General features: G+C 40.5%; 1 protein-coding gene across 1 annotated transcript in view; it reads right to left on the reverse strand.

Moving 5' to 3' along the window:
* syn2b (synapsin IIb) overlaps positions 1 to 20,501 on the reverse strand; it is a 147,263-nt gene that overhangs the window by 57,099 nt on the left and 69,663 nt on the right. Inside the window, exons 2-3 of the mRNA XM_033625947.2 lie at positions 7,265 to 7,322; positions 4,008 to 4,099 (exon numbers count right to left, since the gene is read on the reverse strand). Of these exons, the coding sequence (XP_033481838.2) occupies positions 4,008 to 4,099; positions 7,265 to 7,322 (150 nt within the window). The remainder of the gene's footprint in view (positions 1 to 4,007; positions 4,100 to 7,264; positions 7,323 to 20,501) is intronic.

Genomic DNA, 20,501 nt, shown 5'->3' on the forward strand with positions numbered 1-20,501 from the left:
TACACTCCTAATTCCCTGGTTAACTATCTGCCTCCAAGAACACTGCGATCATCTGCTGCTGGTTTACTGGAGGTTCCCAGTAACAGCTGGAAGAAGATCTGGGATGCAGCCTTTGTCAATTATGCCACAACACTATGGAACACACTACTTATATATATCAGGGAAGCCAGCTTAAAAGTAAAGCTAAAACCGAATATGTTCAGCTCTGACTTTCCTGATACAGGTCTGAACCTCTTTCTTTTTACACTACACACTGCTGCAACTCTTTTAAAATATTGTATTTTATATGGTTGTATGATTTATGGTTTTACAATTCTATGATTTTATGATGTTAATTTTAATGTGAGGCACTCAGTGCTTATAGTCCTCTTGTTGTAAAGCACTTTGTGCCACATTTCTTGTAGGAAAGGTGCTAAATGAATAAAGTTCATTATTATTATTATGAAATAAAAGGATGTCAACGGATACTTATCATCAAAATTTTTGTTGAAAAAAATTTACAGTGGGCGACACGTTCCATCTTTACGGTGATCATGACCATAAATACTCACTCAAGCACTTCCTGTGTATCAATCCACAGCTGAAAATAGTTCCCAACAAAGGCAACATTTACTCTTGCTGGATGTTTGCAGCCCCAGCTGTCTAAAGAAATTATTTAGCCTTTAAAATAATTTCACTGTGCTGTATCAGCTTTGAAAGATTAATGTTTTCAGTGGGAACAAACGAGCTGAGAGCCACAGACGGGATTGGGAAGTGATGAGACGAGACGGACTAAAATATTGTTGGTTTGGATCTTTTCACTGGATTTGTTAACAAGAGGAAAAAATAGAACAACACCAGACTTATCCTGTAAATGACTTGTGTGTTGCTGTGTGATGAAGTATGACAGTTAATACACTCTAATCCCTGTGATGATTCACAGCCTCTTCTTCTCCTTTATAACCAAATGTGCTGACTGTTCAGGTTCCAACTGCGCCTTTTACACTAACTTTAAAACATTGTTAATAAGTCTCAGGGTCTTTTTGCAGTATTTGTACTTGTACTTGTACTTTTTGACTTGTAGTCAGTCAAAAAAAGGAAGCTATAAAGCCATAAAGGAAGAATAGAGATAAGTGGAGCCGGAGATTGCGCAGTGACATGCGCTCAGAGTCTGGAAAATTACATCTTCTTCTGGGCGAGGGTTACTAAGCAACACACAGACTCAGAGCAGTTAGCAAAATCACTGCTTTGACTTGAAATCGATGGACACAGTGTAATTACAGAGACAAATGTAGATAGTTAAAAACGTCCAAGTTTAAAAAGCCTGCAATGAATTCAGACAGGAAGACAACAAGACAGACTGACACTTATGTTGTAAACACATTAATTTTCTCCACAGCAGGTCCGTGTTTGGGTCAACCTGAGGCCTTGATACGATTCTGGGGGTCTTCGAGGAGCTGACATGTTAGAATGATTTCTCTTCAGACATGAAACTGTCAGGACAGGTGAAGGTGAATCACTGTCTGCTGCCATGAATTTAAGTTTCCCTGAAGCCACTCTATTTCAGGCAATGGTCACTGTTTGTATGTGTGTGTGAGCATGTGTGGACCAACCCCTCATAAAGCATAATTACAGGGCAGAGATGCTGATAATCAGACTCAGGCTGCCATCTTCATTTCCTGTTGGTTTTGTTGGTGAACAGTGGGAGTTTACAGCCTTGCTTAATCACTGACAGTCTTCAGCTGGGACACTGGTGTCTGTGTCAGTGTGGTTTGTGGTGTGTGAGTGGATCTGTGTGATTGTCTGGGTTACGGTACGTTCACGTGTTTGTACTGTGCCAGTCTGTGGGTAATGACTGCGGCAGTACGCCTCTGCCCTTTTTCCACTGATCAGGGCTTTATGGTAAACAAGTGTATCTATTATTTCCAAGTGCAGTCTGAGGTTTTTCTGTCTGATCTCACAGAAATGTCTCTGGATTTTCTTTAATTGATGCAGAAACATGATGCAGCAGCACTGTGTTGGAGTTTGAAAATGAATGCAAGTCTGTTTGTTGTTATTCTTTTTGATAAGGACCAAATGTCCTCGAAAGTGGGGACAGTTTTGTGATGTTATTTAAGGAATGGGTTTTGGATTTAGAGTCACTTGAGGTCAGTATTTCTTAGCTGTATTGTGCCCAAGGTCAGAATTTAAAGGCACGGAGAGGCAGTCTTTGTTAATTACGCCGCAAAACTCTGGAACAGTCTGCCTGAAGGTCCTTACGGCTCTAAATCTGTCAGCACTTTCAAATAAAATCTTATGACGCACACAGTGTTTCTACGTGTTGGTTGGTTTATCTTGTCTGTTTTAATTCAATTTTATTTGATTTCTCTTGTTTTTATTGTTTTATCATACAATAATCATATCATGTTACACACACAAAACAATAATTTACACAGAAAATAATCAGTAATATAAATAATGTCTGAAGAAATATCTGACAAAGTACATTATGTCAAAAAGGCAAAAAGTGGAAGTGCATTTATCAATCTAAAATGGTAAATTAACTTTTTCTGTGGGGACTCAGAGGACGGTTTTCTATTAAGGCCCAGACACACAAAACCGCTCAGTTCAGAGAATTAGCTGCAATGAAGGCTCTCTGCTGCAAAACATTGCACATGAACACACTGCAAAGAGTACAGCTGATGACCAACCAGCATGTATGTACTGCACCTACACCAGAGAAAATAATTCTCCATGCCAGCAGACGGCGGTAGTCTGTAATCGTCATTCAAACAGAGAACCAGGACGACCGTTTTGATGCTAGTTAGCCAGTTAACACATTAACAACGCAATCCAGTGTTGAAAGAACAAAGCATGTTTACTGTGCACCAGTGAACAATAACAAAAACCATCGTGAAATGTTTCTGCTCAGTGGCTAAAGAAAAACAATCTTATCTTGTGCTGTCTCAAATCGCGTACTTCTGTACTTACACTTACTATTCTGAGTGCATAAGTGCGTTCACACTGAGAAGTATGGAAAAATGCAGTGCACTATGAGTACCCAGATGGTGCACTCAAAACGGTCAAAAAGTTGAGTGTGGAACTATGGACACTTCTCGCCCTCAATGGTCGCCATCTTGGCTACACAGAGGAAGGGGAGGGACCACAATAACGCGAATGCTAATGCTAGTTTGCTAACTAGCTAATTTGCAGTCGTCATTTCCGGTGAGTGCACAACGGCCGTGTTGGTTTGAGACAACACTAACCTGTCGAAATTTGCGCACTATGCCAATAAGTACATAGTGCACATAGTATACTACTACTAGAAGTGTACTAACGGAAGTATGCAATTTGAGACACACCATCTGTCTCACTCCCTCTTGACTTTAGCTCTTTGTTTACGTTCCTCACTTGCCATGCACTGAGATGAACTGCCAATCAGAGTCATTTCATTCACCAATGGACTTTGTCGTCGCTGAATGAATATGTTGAATTGGCTACCAAAAAAAAAAAAGAAAAAAAAAAAAAAGCCAATGGGGACCACAAGGGAAAACAGTGCGGGACACAGCGCACCAGCTAGTGATAGATAATTACAATAGGCCTGTGCCAGGACACTTATACCGTCAGAGCATTAGGTTTAGTGAAAAGATCAATAGTTGAAGTTGGTTTTGCATATTTTAGTGGTATTGTGGAATTTGTAATTTAGCTCTAAAATAAAACAATAACATTTTTTGCGGACCAAAAGTCTAAATTTCATCTCCAAAGCGGGGACACCTTTGTAAGGACAGAGGGTTATTTCTGCAGTGGGTTTAGGTTAGTGTCAGGGGGGATGAGGTCCATGTGGCTGGTTAGGGGGTGAGGTTAGGTTTGTATTTTGTGGTTGTATTTTGGGTTTCATTTTACTGTCAAAGTCAGGATAATGGTTTGGGTTAAAGAAGGGTATAACATTAGGATGTGGAGTCTGGGAAGAAGGATTTGACTCCATTATGAAGAGAATAATTCAATCTTCTCTGAATCACTGAGTGTGCGTGTGTGTGGGTGGTGCTGACCTGACCACTTTGGTCCCGCTCCTCATGACCTGCATGTCCACGTTACAGGTTCCATTTGAATGTGCAACGAGGTTGACCTCTGAGAACTCAGCCTGCGAGGGCGGAAAGAGAACAAGACATGGTTTAATCGGCTGCACACATTAAGTCTTTATACAGAAGAGATGAAGTCCACATGAATCCCTTTAAATGCTGAATGTTGCATAATCGTACGCCTTAATTTTGTAAAGGGCTCCAACAGCTTAAAATAAACAACTGTATAATCAAATGTGCAAGAAGCAGAATTATTATTTTCTCAATAGTTAAGGTCAGAAAAGGTGAAATATTTCAACTCTTTTCCATAACTACACATCATTTATCATTTGAACAAACACTGGATTATCTTCTCTTTTACAAAACTTCCTTAGCATAGCAGTGAAAGGAGTTGACGAAAAACACTTTGAAGCTGTTATTTATTTGCATACTCTCAATATACTTTATATTTATTGGAATAGACAGATATATATCATTGTTTATATAGACCACTTACAGTTATTCTAGTAAAATGATGCATGTGTGCTTGTCTTTCGTGTGGTTGCAAACATGGTGAGGGTTTCTCTGTGACTCATAGCTGCTGACTCGTGTCTCCTCCTGTGTGTGTTTTTGTTTCTGTGGTGAGACTTGAGGTTGTAATTTCACTGTCACCATCTATTAGGTGTGAAACCCCAGAGAAAAGTCATTTCAGATGCAGTACACCAAGTATTGCAAAATCAAACTGGTTTGCTGGTTAGCATGGTTTAACCAACATGAAAACAATATGTCAGATTCTGTTAATTTATTATATGTAATAACTTAACTATGTACAGTAACTACAAAATGATATCAAGATACTGGTGTTTTTCTACATATTAAGTGCTTGTGGTTTTAAAAGTGTGTGGTTATACTATAAATGTATACAGGGGTTAACATACGCAGCACTTTCTATAGGGTAGACATGGCTCCAAACTACCATCTTCCTGTTCAATATAAGACCACAGTAAGAGTCTACAGCCATGCCTGTGGTTCAGAGGTGCTTTGAGATAAATGCTAACATTAGCATGATAGAGCTCACAGTGCCAATGCTGGGAGGTAATATTTACCAGCTTTACCATCTTAGTTAAGTCAGTTATAGCCTTTTATTTTTTCTTTTTTTTTTCCTTTTACAAAAAGGCGACAGAGTAGAGAGGAAATGCTACTTCTGGTCATGCCACTGCAGTCTGTAGTCACTGCTACTACTGGTGAACCCTGAACAGCTTGTTTCCTCTCAGTCACTCCTTTCTCTGCCAAAAGTCACCACTGCAGATTGTTGCTGTTTTTCTTTGATAAATTTCAAGGAGAGTTGAGAGTTTTCAAATAAAATTGGACAAAGGACACAAATTCTTTTTGAGCTAAACACAAAATGCAGCTGAGGCTAATGGTGTCAATAGTTTTGCTGGTATTTTGATCATAAAGCAAATTGTTAAGCGACTGTTGACCTGCTGATGACTCTAGAGGAAAATGTCAGTCAACTTTTGCTTTGTATAATGGAGTAATGGCATCACGCCACCTCTGTGTGTGCTTTTCTGTTGTGGACACATGCATGTTAACGAACACCTGTGAGTGAATCCCACTGGCTAACTAATCGCTGCTACACACTGTGCTCATGCGCCAGTTACCGCTGATATCAAAACGGCATCTTCGGGGAAGCCTCACACCCACCCTCCTGGTTCACCTGCATAGATAAGCTCTGAATGTTGTATACAGCTCCTTTAAAGCTGCACCTAGAATATCTGTGGCAAATTTTGTGACAACTCCTCTTGTAGTTGTCAGGATATTTCACTCAAAATCAAACATGTAAATGTCATGGTGGCTAAAGGAAACATCAGGGGTTCACTTAAGTCATTAGGATTCATCCTCTGGGGATCACAAATGTCTGTAGCAACTTTTGTGCCAATTTATGTTGCAGATGCGGCGATATTACACTGAGTAAGTGTAAACTTACAGATGAAATGTGAGGAGCTCAAAACAGTCTTTAGGATTCATTCTCTGGGGCCCACGAATTTAATGGGAATGGGAATCACTCTGGACCGCTGACCAACATTGACTCTGGAGAACCTTTTGCACTAGGGCTGTAAAGTTTTTGTCGGTAGGTCGATTGTTTTGTCGTTATGCTCTGGTGCTGGTGTTACTTTAATAAGGCCGTGTGTCCACCAGAGTGTTTCAACTCTCATATTTATCTGACAAAATGGATAAATAATCACAGAAGAAATTCAGTGTGGGATTTATCACTATGGATTTATTTTACTAAATCTATGAAAAGACACCACAGTTCAAGGCTGGATTATAAAGCTTCTGGAACGGATACGATCACATTGGAGCTCTTGTTGGAGCGGCAGGATGGCTAATGTTAGCGACGGGGCTAAAATTAATAAGTCTCTCTCTCGCATGTATCGTTACAGAGATATTTAACATTTGTAATGTTTTGTTGTATATGACATCAGCAATCCCAAAGTTAACTTCTGTAGTGTCCAATATGTGGACACTTAATGGTGAGACGGACTCACACAAGCAGGTCAGGCTGAACAGAGTTAAACGTATGCAGTTTATTTTTGGACATTATTACATCGGAGATCACATTTAGATTTCACTTAGGGTATTCCTGAACAGACATTTAACTTGCCCTGGGCAAGTGTTACTGTCAAGCCCTGTGACAGGAAAAAGAAGCTTTAGTTGACACACATCGCTACCAGGTCGAGGGCACTGTGGTGATTTAGTTAATCTAGAGATAACCTGTGCAGATATTTCTCCCCCACTGACCAATTGATTGGTCAAAGAGAAGGAAGAATTTCAGTCGACCAAGATGTTCCTTGGTTGATTACAGCCCTATGTTGCATATACAGGCAGAGACGTTTGCTAAACCTGTGACCTCCTGTCTCTGCCCCCACTACACAGCAGCATCACATGGTATTCACACTCTTCTAGAGTGACACCTTTGACTTCTGTTACACTTTAGCTCACACTGTTTTTCTAGGAACTTATAACCTGCTGTGTAAGCAACAGACAAGTAGAAGTCTCTGAAAGAGTCTTATGCTGTTATTGAAAATGTGTCAGGGCACCAGTGTCTCAGCTTGTCAGTGGAAACCTATGTATTTCCATATCAAACGTGTATATGGTGTCAGTTCACTTTCATCTCTGCTCTGATCCCCCTCAGCCTTAAAGAAATGATTCTGCAGCGTCATCGCTCTATAAAATCAATATGATACCTGCTCCACTTTGATGTCGTAGTCTCCAAGGACCTTCTTTCCCCGAAACACTTTAGCCCTGGAAGAGAAGAGAGGAGATTTTAGTTTTCCATTGCACACTGTATGCTGCCCTCTACTGGACGTCACACGCCCTGTGGAGCACATGAGAGAGAGAAAATGGATGCCTGCTTGTGCACTTTAAATGGCCAAACTTTGTCAGCTGTACTAAAACTGTTTATTCTAATGAGCTTTTTGAACTGCTTAAAAGAAGAGGCATCAGATCAGTGTGGCCACACCAAGCTGCAATTAGTGTCATCTCAATGGCTGGTAACATTAAATTCTGATTAGAATTCTGTGCCAAATTAAATGCCGCCTTGACTGATGAACGTATCCAATAAAAGCGTGGTCTGATGTTGACTTTTTAATATCTCAGATGCCACTTGCTCAAGGAGAGTGATGTAGAAATGGATTACACACACACACACAGGCAGGCAGATGGAGAGCAGACAGACAAAGACAGACTGACGGCAAGTCAAGCAGAGAGGCGCAGGCTGCCAGCCAAAACACAAAATGCTCAGGACGTCTCATTTTACACAACACTGTAAATGGATCACAGATGGTTTGCACTGCATTCGTCATCATCCCATACACTGAAGCTAAATAAAGAAATAACCAGCACGAACCAGAAAGAGGATATATGTTTTTGAAGTTCTGGTTGATAATAAAAACAGAGACTCTACAGCATCTGACCGTCAAGAATCTATTTTCCCTTTTCACCAGCTACAATGTAGTCTGTAAAATGTAATCAAATGTCTTCTTCAACAGGTCCCTGAACCCCACTTCAATCCTCCATTAAAATCATTCACGTCCAAACAGTAGGCGAGCCTAAGTACCACAATATGACGTTAAATCAAATTGCATGTGCCCTCATGGTTTCTCTCTGTCATCCATTAAGAATGTATGTATGGTTTCTTCCATATCACCTCACAGGACCTTGTGTAGTGCAGCACAGAGGCATCTGGCTCGTTAGTCTGGTTCATTAGGATCAGACCATCTGTGAGAGAAACACTCTGAGGGTATAATGCCTTAACTTCCACCAATCAATAGCCATGGCAGCAAAAAATGTTGACCTTAGAATTACAGCAATATATCTCTTTTCCACTCCTGCTAGAAGGTGCAATTCAATTAGCGTGTATTGTTTTTAGCATGGGCAGCTGCTCAAACACACTGCGATGTTGGTACAATGATACTCAAACATTATTATTAAAAACAACAGCACACACGAAAAACACATCATCTCTCTAAATGAAAAAATGCAATCAGTCCCCGGAGCTTTAATTCCAAAGTTACATTGCTGTTTCTCGGAGGGAGATAATTCAAATGCAACTGTCTCTAATCCCATTGGCACTGAATGGGTCTAAAGAGGCTCCACATTCAGCATGTGTTTTCAGCATCTGCAATGCACAATGCAAAACCGTACACAAAGACATGGGATGTGAGGCCAACGCGGTAATGGACAATTATCGAGAGGCTGCTGATTTAGCTTCCTACACAATGTATCTGCGACATAGCAAAACACACCACATGCTAATGGAGCTGTAAGCAAAAGAATGAGAGACGTCTTTTTCGGGACAAAGATTAGTCAATCAATCAGTTTTATTTAGTGTGCAGAATCACCATGCAGCATGGTCCCAACACACTTTATAATTAAAAAGAATACATGAGACTGGGGCTGGCACCATATCAGATTTTCACTACACTGTTATTGTGGACAAAAGAATTCACGATAACATTGCATTATCTATTCATTCATTCATTCATTTCCTGTAACCACTTATTCTCTTGAGGGTTGTGGGTATGCTGGAGCCTATCCCAGCTGACACTGGGTGTGGGGCAGGGCACACCCTGGATAGGTCACCAGACTATCACAGGGCTGACACATAGAGACAGACAACCATTCACGCTCACATTCACACCTACGGACAATTTAGAGTTTCCAATTAACCTGCATGTCTTTGGACTGTGGGAGGAAGCTGGAGTACCCACAGAAAACCCACGCTGACACGGAGGGAACATGCAAACTCCACCCTGGATTCCAACTAGGAACAGCTAGGATACAATATCTATTGAACATTTAAAAATAATAATAATAATGATAATAATGATGCAATCAGTCAAATTCATCTTTCAGTTCATCTATTGTGCGTTTTGTCTCCTTGTTTTGGCAAATGATTCACACTTTAAATATAAGTGTAGGGTGATGAGAGAGAGTCTGTAAGCATAACTGTATAAAAAAGTGCACAGCAAGACACGACACACCCCTACAACACCCTCTGTGGCTCAGAGGTAGAGCGGGTCGTCCACCAATCGGAAGATCAGCAGTTAGATCCTGGCTCCTCCAGTCTGCATGTTAAAATATCCTTGAGCAAGATACTGAACCCCAAATTGCTCCCGATGGCTGTTCCATCTGTGTGTGTGTGTGTGTTAAAAACTGAGCAGCAGGTGGAACTTTGTATGGTAGCCTTGGCCACCAGTGTATTAATATGCGTGTGAATGGGTGAATGTGACTCATAGTGTAAAAAGAGCTTTGACTACAAATGACTAGAAAGGCGCTATACAAATGCAGATCCATTTACCATTTACAAATTGCGCCCGTCACTAGTACAAGACAAACCCACCAACATAACAATGGACCCTGCCACTATGCTACACTGTAGTGAAAAAATGAGGCCAAATGCCTCACCATTACCTTTACCCTAACCATAACCATCTCTTTTTTAACATGAAATTTCATTGTGAGCTAATTGCTAACTTAACAATTTCAGTGGGACTTCTGCTCCCAGGCCAAGGAGCGAAGGGGACTGATCATGGACTGATGTGCAGATATGATACGCAAGTCATGTAGCTAGAGGGCGGGTCACGTACTGTAGGTGCTCTTGCTGTAGTTATATGTACTCCCAGCATGCCCGCAGCAGAGCATCTCTATTACAATGAGCTGAAGCTGCAACACTGACCACAGGAGCCAGCCACCCTTGCCCATGTGGGCTTCACACAGCTCTTCTCTATTTTGCACAGCACGGCTCCACGGCCCTCCAACAGGTAAAAACTACATAAAACTCTGTAGAAAATGAGTGCAATCTGTTTAACAAGGACTCAAATGAATACTTCATTGTACCAGAGGTAATGGGAAGCAGCACAGCAACCTTGTGATTGATTTACATTTTTACATTTCACATTAAAATAAATCCATCAAATCAGTACATCCTGTAGTTATAACGATTCAGTTCATTAATTCAGAACCAGTTAATATAGTCTGTGCTTCTAAACCCTGCATAAACAACTGCATTATCACGTGGCAAAATTCAATATGCACACAGTAAAGCTGGCAGCAACCACACGCTGCAGAGTCTGCGTTCCAAGTACAAACCCCTCCTTTGCCCCACCTGCGTGACGCATCACGACTGTGACCATTACAATTAATGGATAGTCATAAAACAACTGGATGGTGTCAGGGGAGGGAGACCAAGCAAGAACAGAAAGAAACAGAAATGATTCAAGAAGATTATCTACACGATTATAGCATATGTTAGAATTGTATCAATACTTAAGTTTTAAATATCACAGTTATCATCAATATTGGTATACCACAACACCCCTGCATAGCACAAAGCATACAGCAAGCAAATAAAATAATAATTAAAAATAAAACAACACTAAAAACATCATCGTTAAGGGGACGTTAAAAGGGTGATGGACCCGATTAAGTTCAGGGGAAAGCTGTAAAAGAATACAGAACACACACGCTACACACACACACACACCAATAAAGAAAACATTGTTATCGAACTTTTCTGGATGACAAAATCTTGTTTTACCAGACATCTACCTGATGCTTTAATGCTTTAAAGCTGCATCACATGCATCATGTAACCTGATACATATCACCTGTGGCATGTAACCCAATGGTCTGTGACTTCTATCAGACACCTCCGCCATCCTGCTCGGCAAACAATTTGAGGACACAATCTTGTTCGATCTGTAGAATCCATTTCAGACTGCAGAAGAAAAATGTTGAAAGCTGGAAAACAGTTTACACCAAAAGCCTGTCTTTACCACACTTGTGTCTGAATCGATAAAGCAGCACTTTGGCAACAGGCCCTGCCAAATGCCAACACAAATTTACAACCGCTTTCACCCTCAGGTCAAAGTTTCACCCCACACAGTGGTAAAGATGTGGGAACTGAAAAGTTTTCTCCTTATTTCATCCATTCGTTTCTGGTGTGTAGCCATCATTACAGCCTCACCGGGCAGCTAACATGGCCATAGATTTTAGTTTAGCCCTGTTAGCCTAAAGGATGCCTCACTTCAGGAAGTTACAAGCGATACATCATCTCCGACAGGTCATTCCCTGTATTCAATTTCTAGCACCCACTAGTGTCTTATAACAAGACTTGAAAACTTCAAGAAAAGCAAGTCAGCACGACTGCCTTCACTCAGGGCAGTTTTGATCTGATAAAGAGTAGACCCACTATCTTTAACACTTGGCTATAATTTGATTTTTGAACTTTCAATGAGGCAGAAAAAGGAAATTAAGCAAAAACAACTACTTTAATACGGAGAGATGATTAATCGTCAGAGACAGATACCTACATGTTTTGTCAGCGTAACTGTGTTACATGTGGTACAGCACTTATGTTATTTAGTGCAGTGGTTTCAAACTTTTTGTGCCCAGGGTATACCAACAGGCAAGCCAAAATCTCAAGGCACACCTGCATTTATATCTGTACAGCTTCTATAATGTGTGTTGTCACTCTTATGGCAACATAAGACAATAAAATAAGAAATACTGTCTACTGACTACCTTTCTGTTTTCTTTTGGTGGTAGGTCGCCTTTGCTGGTGCTTTGTTGTAATTTGCTCTGTACAGTAAAGCGATCCATTGTCCTGTCCACGGCTTTCTCCTTTTAAATGTTATCATCCCTCACACTGGCTGCCAATCAGGGCTTTTGATGTGTCACACACTAATAATTCCCACATGCAAACGATGATGAATAGGTTCCAAGTGGAGGTTTTTCAAATTTGATTAAATTTAATTACATTTTTTTAGCTAGAGTTTGCCTCTTTATTAGGAATCAGATGTGCACATACTGATACAGTCAAATAAAAATGAATCCATAACTTTTTGTATAGGCCCAGTTGAGTATTGCAATAATAATTTGTGGTTATCACAAAATCCCACGGCACACCATTTGAGAACCACTGATTTAATGCATCAGAAATGAACTGTATCACCGTACAGAGGGAAGCATCAGCATGCATCTACTGCTAGCTCACCTAGCACCACTGAGCTAGCTGGAGGAAGCCATTAATGTTTACTTCTCAAGCTATTATGATCATGAGCCTCTCATCCATGAGTAGATGCACACTTACTTCTGCGCAGTGATACTGTGGTGGTTCTAGTTTGGTCGAAAGAAAATAGTTCCTACATGAAACTGCTCACAACAAAGTCTGTGGATTATCTTGAGTAACCAGGTCATGATTTCTGGAAAGAGACATTGCTGTTGAGTTTTCAAAAGCCGAGCGCCATATAGTTCTGTTAAATTCAAGAGAAGGCAGACATCTCTACAGCCAATACCTCCAACACTCAGCAACACACACCAAAACAATCTAGACTGCACTACAGGTAAGACAAAAAAAAATATGTATATTTGATTTTGGGGTGAACTGTCCCTAAAGTTAAATAACTGGTATTCCATTCAAAGATGTTAAGGATTGAAAATAAATACAGATCCTGTAGATGCACGCATGTAATGAATTGTCATTTAAATGATTTTAAGATGAAGCAAATTAAACTCCTCCATCACCACCGCTACCCAAGAAGTCTGAGGCAAAATAATATTTTTCTAATCCCAAATTGCCCTGGCATTTTGGCTTAAATTGGAAACCATTTAAGTTTCTATAGTAACTGCTGCAGGTCTGTTTTACTCGGGCATTGTGTGGGTGATATTACGATTTAGATCTGACTCTATTATTCAAATGCAGCTGAAAGCACTACATAACATAAAGTGCAGGGTGCAAAGCTCGTCTGAGAGGCGGATATAAAGGTGAATTTAAATCTCTTTAATTCAGCATCTCAAGCAGACACATCTGGAGTAAATAACGGAGGAATGGAGTTTTGAGGGCGAGACTAATTTGTAGATATCTAGGCATAACAGAATGTTAAGTGCAAATTAATATATCAGAAAATTGTGCAAAATAAGTAGCATGTGGGGCACAGTAATTACTAATGGTTATGGCTAAAGTGAACCTAAAATAACAAGTAATTTAAAAAAGGCAGGTGTGGAGATACTGGAGTAAATTTTAACTGTGGGCATCCTTAATTTGCTTTTTCTTTTCCTTTGTCCAACCAACAGCTCAAAACCTTCATTTACTTTTATAAATGTCAAAGAAAAGCTGCAAATTCTCACATTTAAGAAGCTGGAACCTGCAAATATTTGACATTTTTGCTTAATAAATGACAAACTATGGATTGATTATCAAAATAGTTGGCGCTAAATTTTCTTTCAATGGATTAATCGACTAATCGTTGCAGCTCTAAACTTTAGTACCAGCCGTGCTGCAGGTTGTTGGAGATGACAGCAACATTACCAAAGGTTGTGCTGAGCTGAATTCAACAGATGAGCTCTGTTGACTCAATCTTTTCAGGGTCATTTGATGCGATCCCATTTTCATTATCGATCCGTGGAGTCCATGAGTCTGAAACCGCCGCACACTCCTGTAGAAATTAAGCCTTTAAAATCAATGCATGGTAATGACAGACAGAAAGAGACGTTGAGAGACAGACGACAAAGATAGAGAAAAATACAAAGAAGCGGTGTGTGTTGCAAATTATGGAAATAAATCAATACTGCAAATCAACTGCTTTAAACATGAAAAAGATAATGTTCAACTCTCTTAAAGTACACGTGATTGCATGGTTGCTAAAGGGTCGTCAAACGGTCAGAGTTAGCCCGAGAAATATCGTCCCCAAGCTATATTTCACATGACTGACGTCCTGTATCACACAGTGAGTCACAGTTGACAAGAATAGACACCATGATCATGATATAATGACTGCTGCTCATTAAAGCATGATATGGAATTTGCATTTGTATAGCGCCTTTCTATTCTACCGACCACTCAACCGCTCCCTTGTCACATCCATCCATTCAGAAACATTTTCATACAGTGGCGGCTGAAGCTACAATACAAGGTGCCACCTGCTCATCACATTCACCCACTTTCACACAATAGTAGAACAGACATCGAGCCAATTTGGGGTTCAATATGTTGCCTAAGGTCTGATCGAGCTGCTGATCTTCTGATCAGTGGGCGACACACTCTGCCACACAGCTGCCCTTTATGACAGGTGACATACCTTGTCACTCTCTCCCACGTCTTTGCTATTTTTCTCCTCATTCTTTTATCATAGCTAAAGTTAATCCCTGCTTTTTCCACCCATCTGCCCTCTGTGGTTATCATAAGAGATCCAATGCAAAAACACATTAATGGAATATATGCATATGTATGAACCATGTGTGATAAGCATTGTAATGGGTTTAGTGAGACGAGTTTTCAAGCAAGGCAGACTGTGTTTTTATGCTGTTTAAAACCCAGACTGCTTTATCAAAACCTGCACAAAAATATAATGACCATCCCCCTTTTCTGGCACACAGGTTGGTTCTGGCAAGACAAGTCTGTACACGCCTCGTCCTTCTCATCACTTGATCCAGAAGTGGAGTGCAAATTGTGTAAAACAAGACTCTGACAACTGGGGTGAGAGGGCACAGAAAGTGTTAGAGCTGTCCTCTCAGCTATAGTGTGGTGGGTGATAGCAGGAGCGTAATTATTTGGCGAGCTGGCATGACAATGTAGGGGCATGAAAATGAGAGTACAGTGGGAGGAATAACATGAGGCAGAAGACAGCGCTGGCTGTAGACCAAGAACTCAAGAACTCATTTTCTGTCTCTGTGGACACTTTCTGACTGCTTGCTACTTTTTACTGAAAGTTTTTCAAGGTTTTCTTGTTACTGAATGTCACGGGCAGTGGTTTCATTTACTTAAAGGTTCAGTGTGAGGCTGCAGAACTGAGACTTCTCCTGTGTGCCAAGTGTGTAGGCAACACATTCTCACTCCGAACTGGTCACATAGTGACGTTTGGTCAGAGACTTTCCACGTCCACATTCAACGTGCAAGGTATCCTAGTTGTGTTGGTTGTTGATGTTCTCGGAGACTGTGTCAAGTTCTTTCAAAATATACTTCTGTTTTCACAGGAAATTGAACATTTACATATAGACTCTTTAAAAATAAATGCACTACGTTGGTACAACACTGCGAATTGATGTTTTTTTTTCCCTACAACAACAGACACACATGGTTAGGTTTAGGCAACAAAAGCATGTGGTTAGGTTTGGGAAAAAAAGAACAGGGTTTGGCTTTAGAGTCTTACAGAACGCGAGATGAAAGTCGGTGTTTGTTGTACTGCCTGCCCCAATCGGACATTCGCCGAGTTTACTTTTGTCCTTGTCCCATCACGTTTCCCCCTGCTGCCACCAGGAGCTGTTAAACTATAACGGCAACAGGCCACGTGTCATGCTGCCTTAAAGGACTCGTTGACACCACAAGTCACTGCCCAAGTGCCGGATTTTGACGACTTCGGAGTGAGTCCGGGCTCAAAATATACACACATGCACAAACAGGACCTATACATGCATTAAATGGAGAGATGTCAGAGGGTTTACTGCACACGTACAGGTGCCCTGAGCAGTTAAGGGTTCAGTGCCTCGCTCAAGAGCACCTCGGCAGTGCCCAGGAGGTGAACTGGCACCTCTGCAGCTACCATTCCACACTCCACATGTGGTCCATACAGGGACTTAAACTGGTGAACCTCCAGTTCCTAAACTAATTCCCTATTGATTGAGATACTGCTGCTACAATATGAATACATATATATATATATATATATATATATATATATATATATATATATATACAGTACAGGCCAAAAGTTTGGACACACCTTCTCATTCAATGCGTTTTCTTTATTTTCATGACTATTTACATTGTAGATTCTCACTGAAGGCATCAAAACTATGAATGAACACATGTGGAGTTATGTACTTAACAAAAAAAGGTGAAATAATAATAAGACACGGCGGTTGGAACCAAAGATCTCAAATTTGGACTCATCAGACCAAAGCACAGATTTCCACTGGTCTAATGTCCATTCCTTGAAATCTCTTCTGCTTGTTGCCTCTCCTTAGCAGTGGTTTCCTAGCAGCTATTTGACCATGAAGGCCTGATTGGCGCAGTCTCCTCTTAACAGTTGTTCTAGAGATGGGTCTGCTGCTAGAACTCTGTGTGGCATTCATCTGGTCTCTGATCTGAGCTGCTGTTAACTTGCGATTTCTGAGGCTGGTGACTCGGATGAACTTATCCTCAGAAGCAGAGGTGACTCTTGGTCTTCCTTTCCTGGGTCGGTCCTCATGTGTGCCAGTTTGGTTGTAGCGCTTGATGGTTTTTGCGACTCCACTTGGGGACACATTTAAAGTTTTTGCAATTTTCCGGACTGACTGACCTTCATTTCTTAAAGTAATGATGGCCACTCGTTTTTCTTTAGTTAGCTGATTGGTTCTTGCCATAATATGAATTTTAACAGTTGTCCAATAGGGCTGTCGGCTGTGTATTAACCTGACTTCTGCACAACACAACTGATGGTCCCAACCCCATTGATAAAGCAAGAAATTCCACTAATTAACCCTGATAAGGCACACCTGTGAAGTGGAAACCATTTCAGGTGACTACCTCTTGAAGCTCATGGAGAGAATGCCAAGAGTGTGCAAAGCAGTAATCAGAGCAAAGGGTGGCTATTTTGAAGAAACTAGAATATAAAACATGTTTTCAGTTATTTCACCTTTTTTTGTTAAGTACATAACTCCACATGTGTTCATTCATATGTTTGATGCCTTCAGTGAGAATCTACAATGTAAATAGTCATGAAAATAAAGAAAACGCATTGAATGAGAAGGTGTGTCCAAACTTTTGGCCTGTACTGTATATATATATATATATATAAATATATGTGTGTGTGTGTGTGTGTGTGTAAAATAAATATACAAATATAATATATGATTAATTTAATATTTAAAGACAAAGTAACTTCAACAGAAATACTCTAAATACCTCAAAATTTTAGGCTACTTAAGTATATTATTGAGTTAATGTACTAAAGGTATATATATTACTATTTATAACAGATGTAAAACAACTACTCTGAAGTGACTGGTTGGGATATGATACAGTATATAAGTACAACAAACTTCAACTATCAGTAATTCTGTAATATATTACTAAAAATGAGTAAATGCCACTCACAGGAGGAAGAGAAGGTTGTAAGAAACAGCATGCTGCAGACTGAAAAGAGCTGGCTGGATTTTACCTAGCAACACTATAAATAATGCACCTATACATAATGTTGTACATGTTAATGAGCGACTGGTTCAGCAGCACGCCACAGACTCAGAGGCTCTTCAGTCATGTTGGACTAAAGATGGAAAGGCTGAGAGCAAATAAAGAGATCATGATAAGTTTACAAAGATATGTTTGTATTGCAGGGTAACCGTCAATATTGATCAAAATTGTCCGCTGATTATCTGATTACCATCACAAACTCTACTTGACCTGACTTACTGATCCAGTCTACACTGATCATACTGCCTGTTTTAAGCTTGTTCTAACAATGTGTAAAGATGAGCCAGCCAGCTATCTGATGACACTGTAGTAGTTTAGAGAAAATCAGACTAATCAGACACAGACACACTCGATGCTCAGACAAAGGCAAACACGAACAAACAAAGAATTTTCAATTTTCAGCTTTTGCTCTCCAAGGCAGAGGATCAGTGTTCAGTCTGACATTTGTCCTTCACTGTCTGCGAGTATTTGAGTGGGCCATTTGTGTACAATGCACATTACGCGTGAAGAAAAAACAAAATCAGCCAGAAGACCCGGAGCTCTGCACTGACTGAACACGAGCAGCATACAAAGCTTTAAATCAGTGGTATTTTGTTCATGTATTCTGCACTGAGGTGAAGCTATGGTCTGAATTATTCAGCTGCAGCATGGGAGGCTGTAACACCTCCTCCTGCCATGATCCTCCCTCTCCTTCTAGTCCTGCAGGTGTCCCAGACACTGCAACCCCCTTAGACATTACACACACACACACACACACACACACACACACACACAGTACATTGTGTGTGCGAATGTAATATCAGCTACAACTACATAAGGGGTCACGATTCTCCCCTTTCATCTCGTCTACACCTGTGGTTCGGAATGTTTTTCATGTCAGGACCCCTAAATTGATACACATTAGGTCACAGACCCCATCAGGTAAGATTTCACTTCAGGGACCTCCATCTGAAAAGATTTTGATTTTTAGATATGATCAAGACCAGTATTTTAGGGGCGACCTCTAGCCAACCTGGTAGAGCGTGGACTCCAGTCCTTCGCAGCAGCCCAGGTTTGATTCTGGCCCTTTGCTGCGTGTCATCTCCCCCTCTCTTCCACGTTTCCTGCCTCTCTTCAGCTGTCCTATCAATAACGCCCCAAAATAATCTGAAAAACGTACCCTAGAGCTGTCAACTGCTGCTGAGGAGATAACCATGGAGGAAGTGATACCTATGATCAGAACAGTAAATCAGCCCCAATCACACAGAAAGTGTTTTTTAAATTGAATGCTGAATAAATTGCACTAGTAAAAAAAAGCTTGCTGCTCCTTTATTGTTGCCCAGCAACCACGCCATCACCTCCTTACTGTAACCCTTCCATGTAATCAACTTACTGTTTATTTATTTATTTATTTATTTATTTATTTCTCAGGCAGAGGGTACTTGCTGCAGCTCTGGTTGAGGGTGAGAGGCTGTCAGCACAGGGAAACAGAGACCTGTGTGGGTATATGAGACCCTAAAAATGAAGGTGGATCACAGGGAGCACCACCAGTAGGTCCAGGAGCTTTGCCTCAGTGATGGCCGTTTTGAGGCATATTTCAGGGCAGTTTGAAAACCTGTTGTATGTTGTCATGCCATGGACAATGGGGGGAAACAGCAGACCTTGACTTGGGGCACTTTTGTGCTCTAAGTTGAAGTTTTTTAACTCAAAAACGCCAGGCACCTAAAGCGTAGACACACATAGCATCATGAAAACAGCAAGCAAAAAGCTTAATTCTCATTAAAAACAATTACATAAAGTCGCCTCAAGCTGCTAAAATGCTTTCTGTGAGATCGGGCCCTACTCATGTTGGGCACACTTCTATAGTTAATTAAATAGCAACTCCCTTAATAACCCCTGGGGGGTCTACCCAAAAAGAAAACCTAACTGAGCACATATGATAAACGTTACAGCTATAAAACAAACAAACAAACAAAAACCAACAAAGAAAAAAAAAGCAACAACTTACCAACTACTGGCTTTACTTTGGTTAATAGATAGTTATAAAGGTCATGAAGAAGAACATTTTTGGGACTGCCACGTTTTGAAAAATTGCTTTAGCTGATGTTTATCCTGTAACCCTGTTGATAACTTAAATTGATAGCATTTTACAGAATTAATATGCAAGGTTGGACTTAATATAAGATTAATGAATGCAAAGCTAACGTTAATGAGACCCATGCAGTCTGCAGTTAGCAGTTGTTGGCAAGTGATTCATTTAGACTTTACTAACTTTACCTAATGGCATTACTTTTTCAGTAAAAGTGAGAGTAACACTGTTGCTTTACTGTTTAAGAGTTAGTTTGTTGGCTGTCTTTTCTGTCTTACCAGGAGCTGGATGGAGGGTTGACTTCAGTTGTGTCTTCGTGGGTTTGACATGGTAACGTTAGCTTGGCGCAGAGGCAGCTAGCATCAGCCAAAAGAGGAGAAATTAAATCTCACAGCAACTCCAAAGCTGTGTTGTTTACATGTTGTGTCTTCTTAGCTGCCTAACTAGACACTGGTTTATGAACCGTCTGGTTTTTGTCCAGAGGTGGAGGTTGTGTGAACCCCACAGCTTCAGTCTGAGGACAGGGCTGCTGGAGGGCTACATGCTGTTAGCAGGACAAGCTAGCTAGATAGCTAACGGTCGACTGTGCCACAATGTGTTGTTTTCTCTTTAGAGTTAAATGCAGAAAATAAAATGTGTGGAGTTAACATACCTTTGACATGAATGAATTTTATGTAACACA

This window comes from Epinephelus lanceolatus, chromosome 1 (assembly GCF_041903045.1).
Source record: "Epinephelus lanceolatus isolate andai-2023 chromosome 1, ASM4190304v1, whole genome shotgun sequence".
Classification (NCBI taxonomy): Eukaryota; Metazoa; Chordata; class Actinopteri; order Perciformes; family Serranidae; genus Epinephelus; species Epinephelus lanceolatus.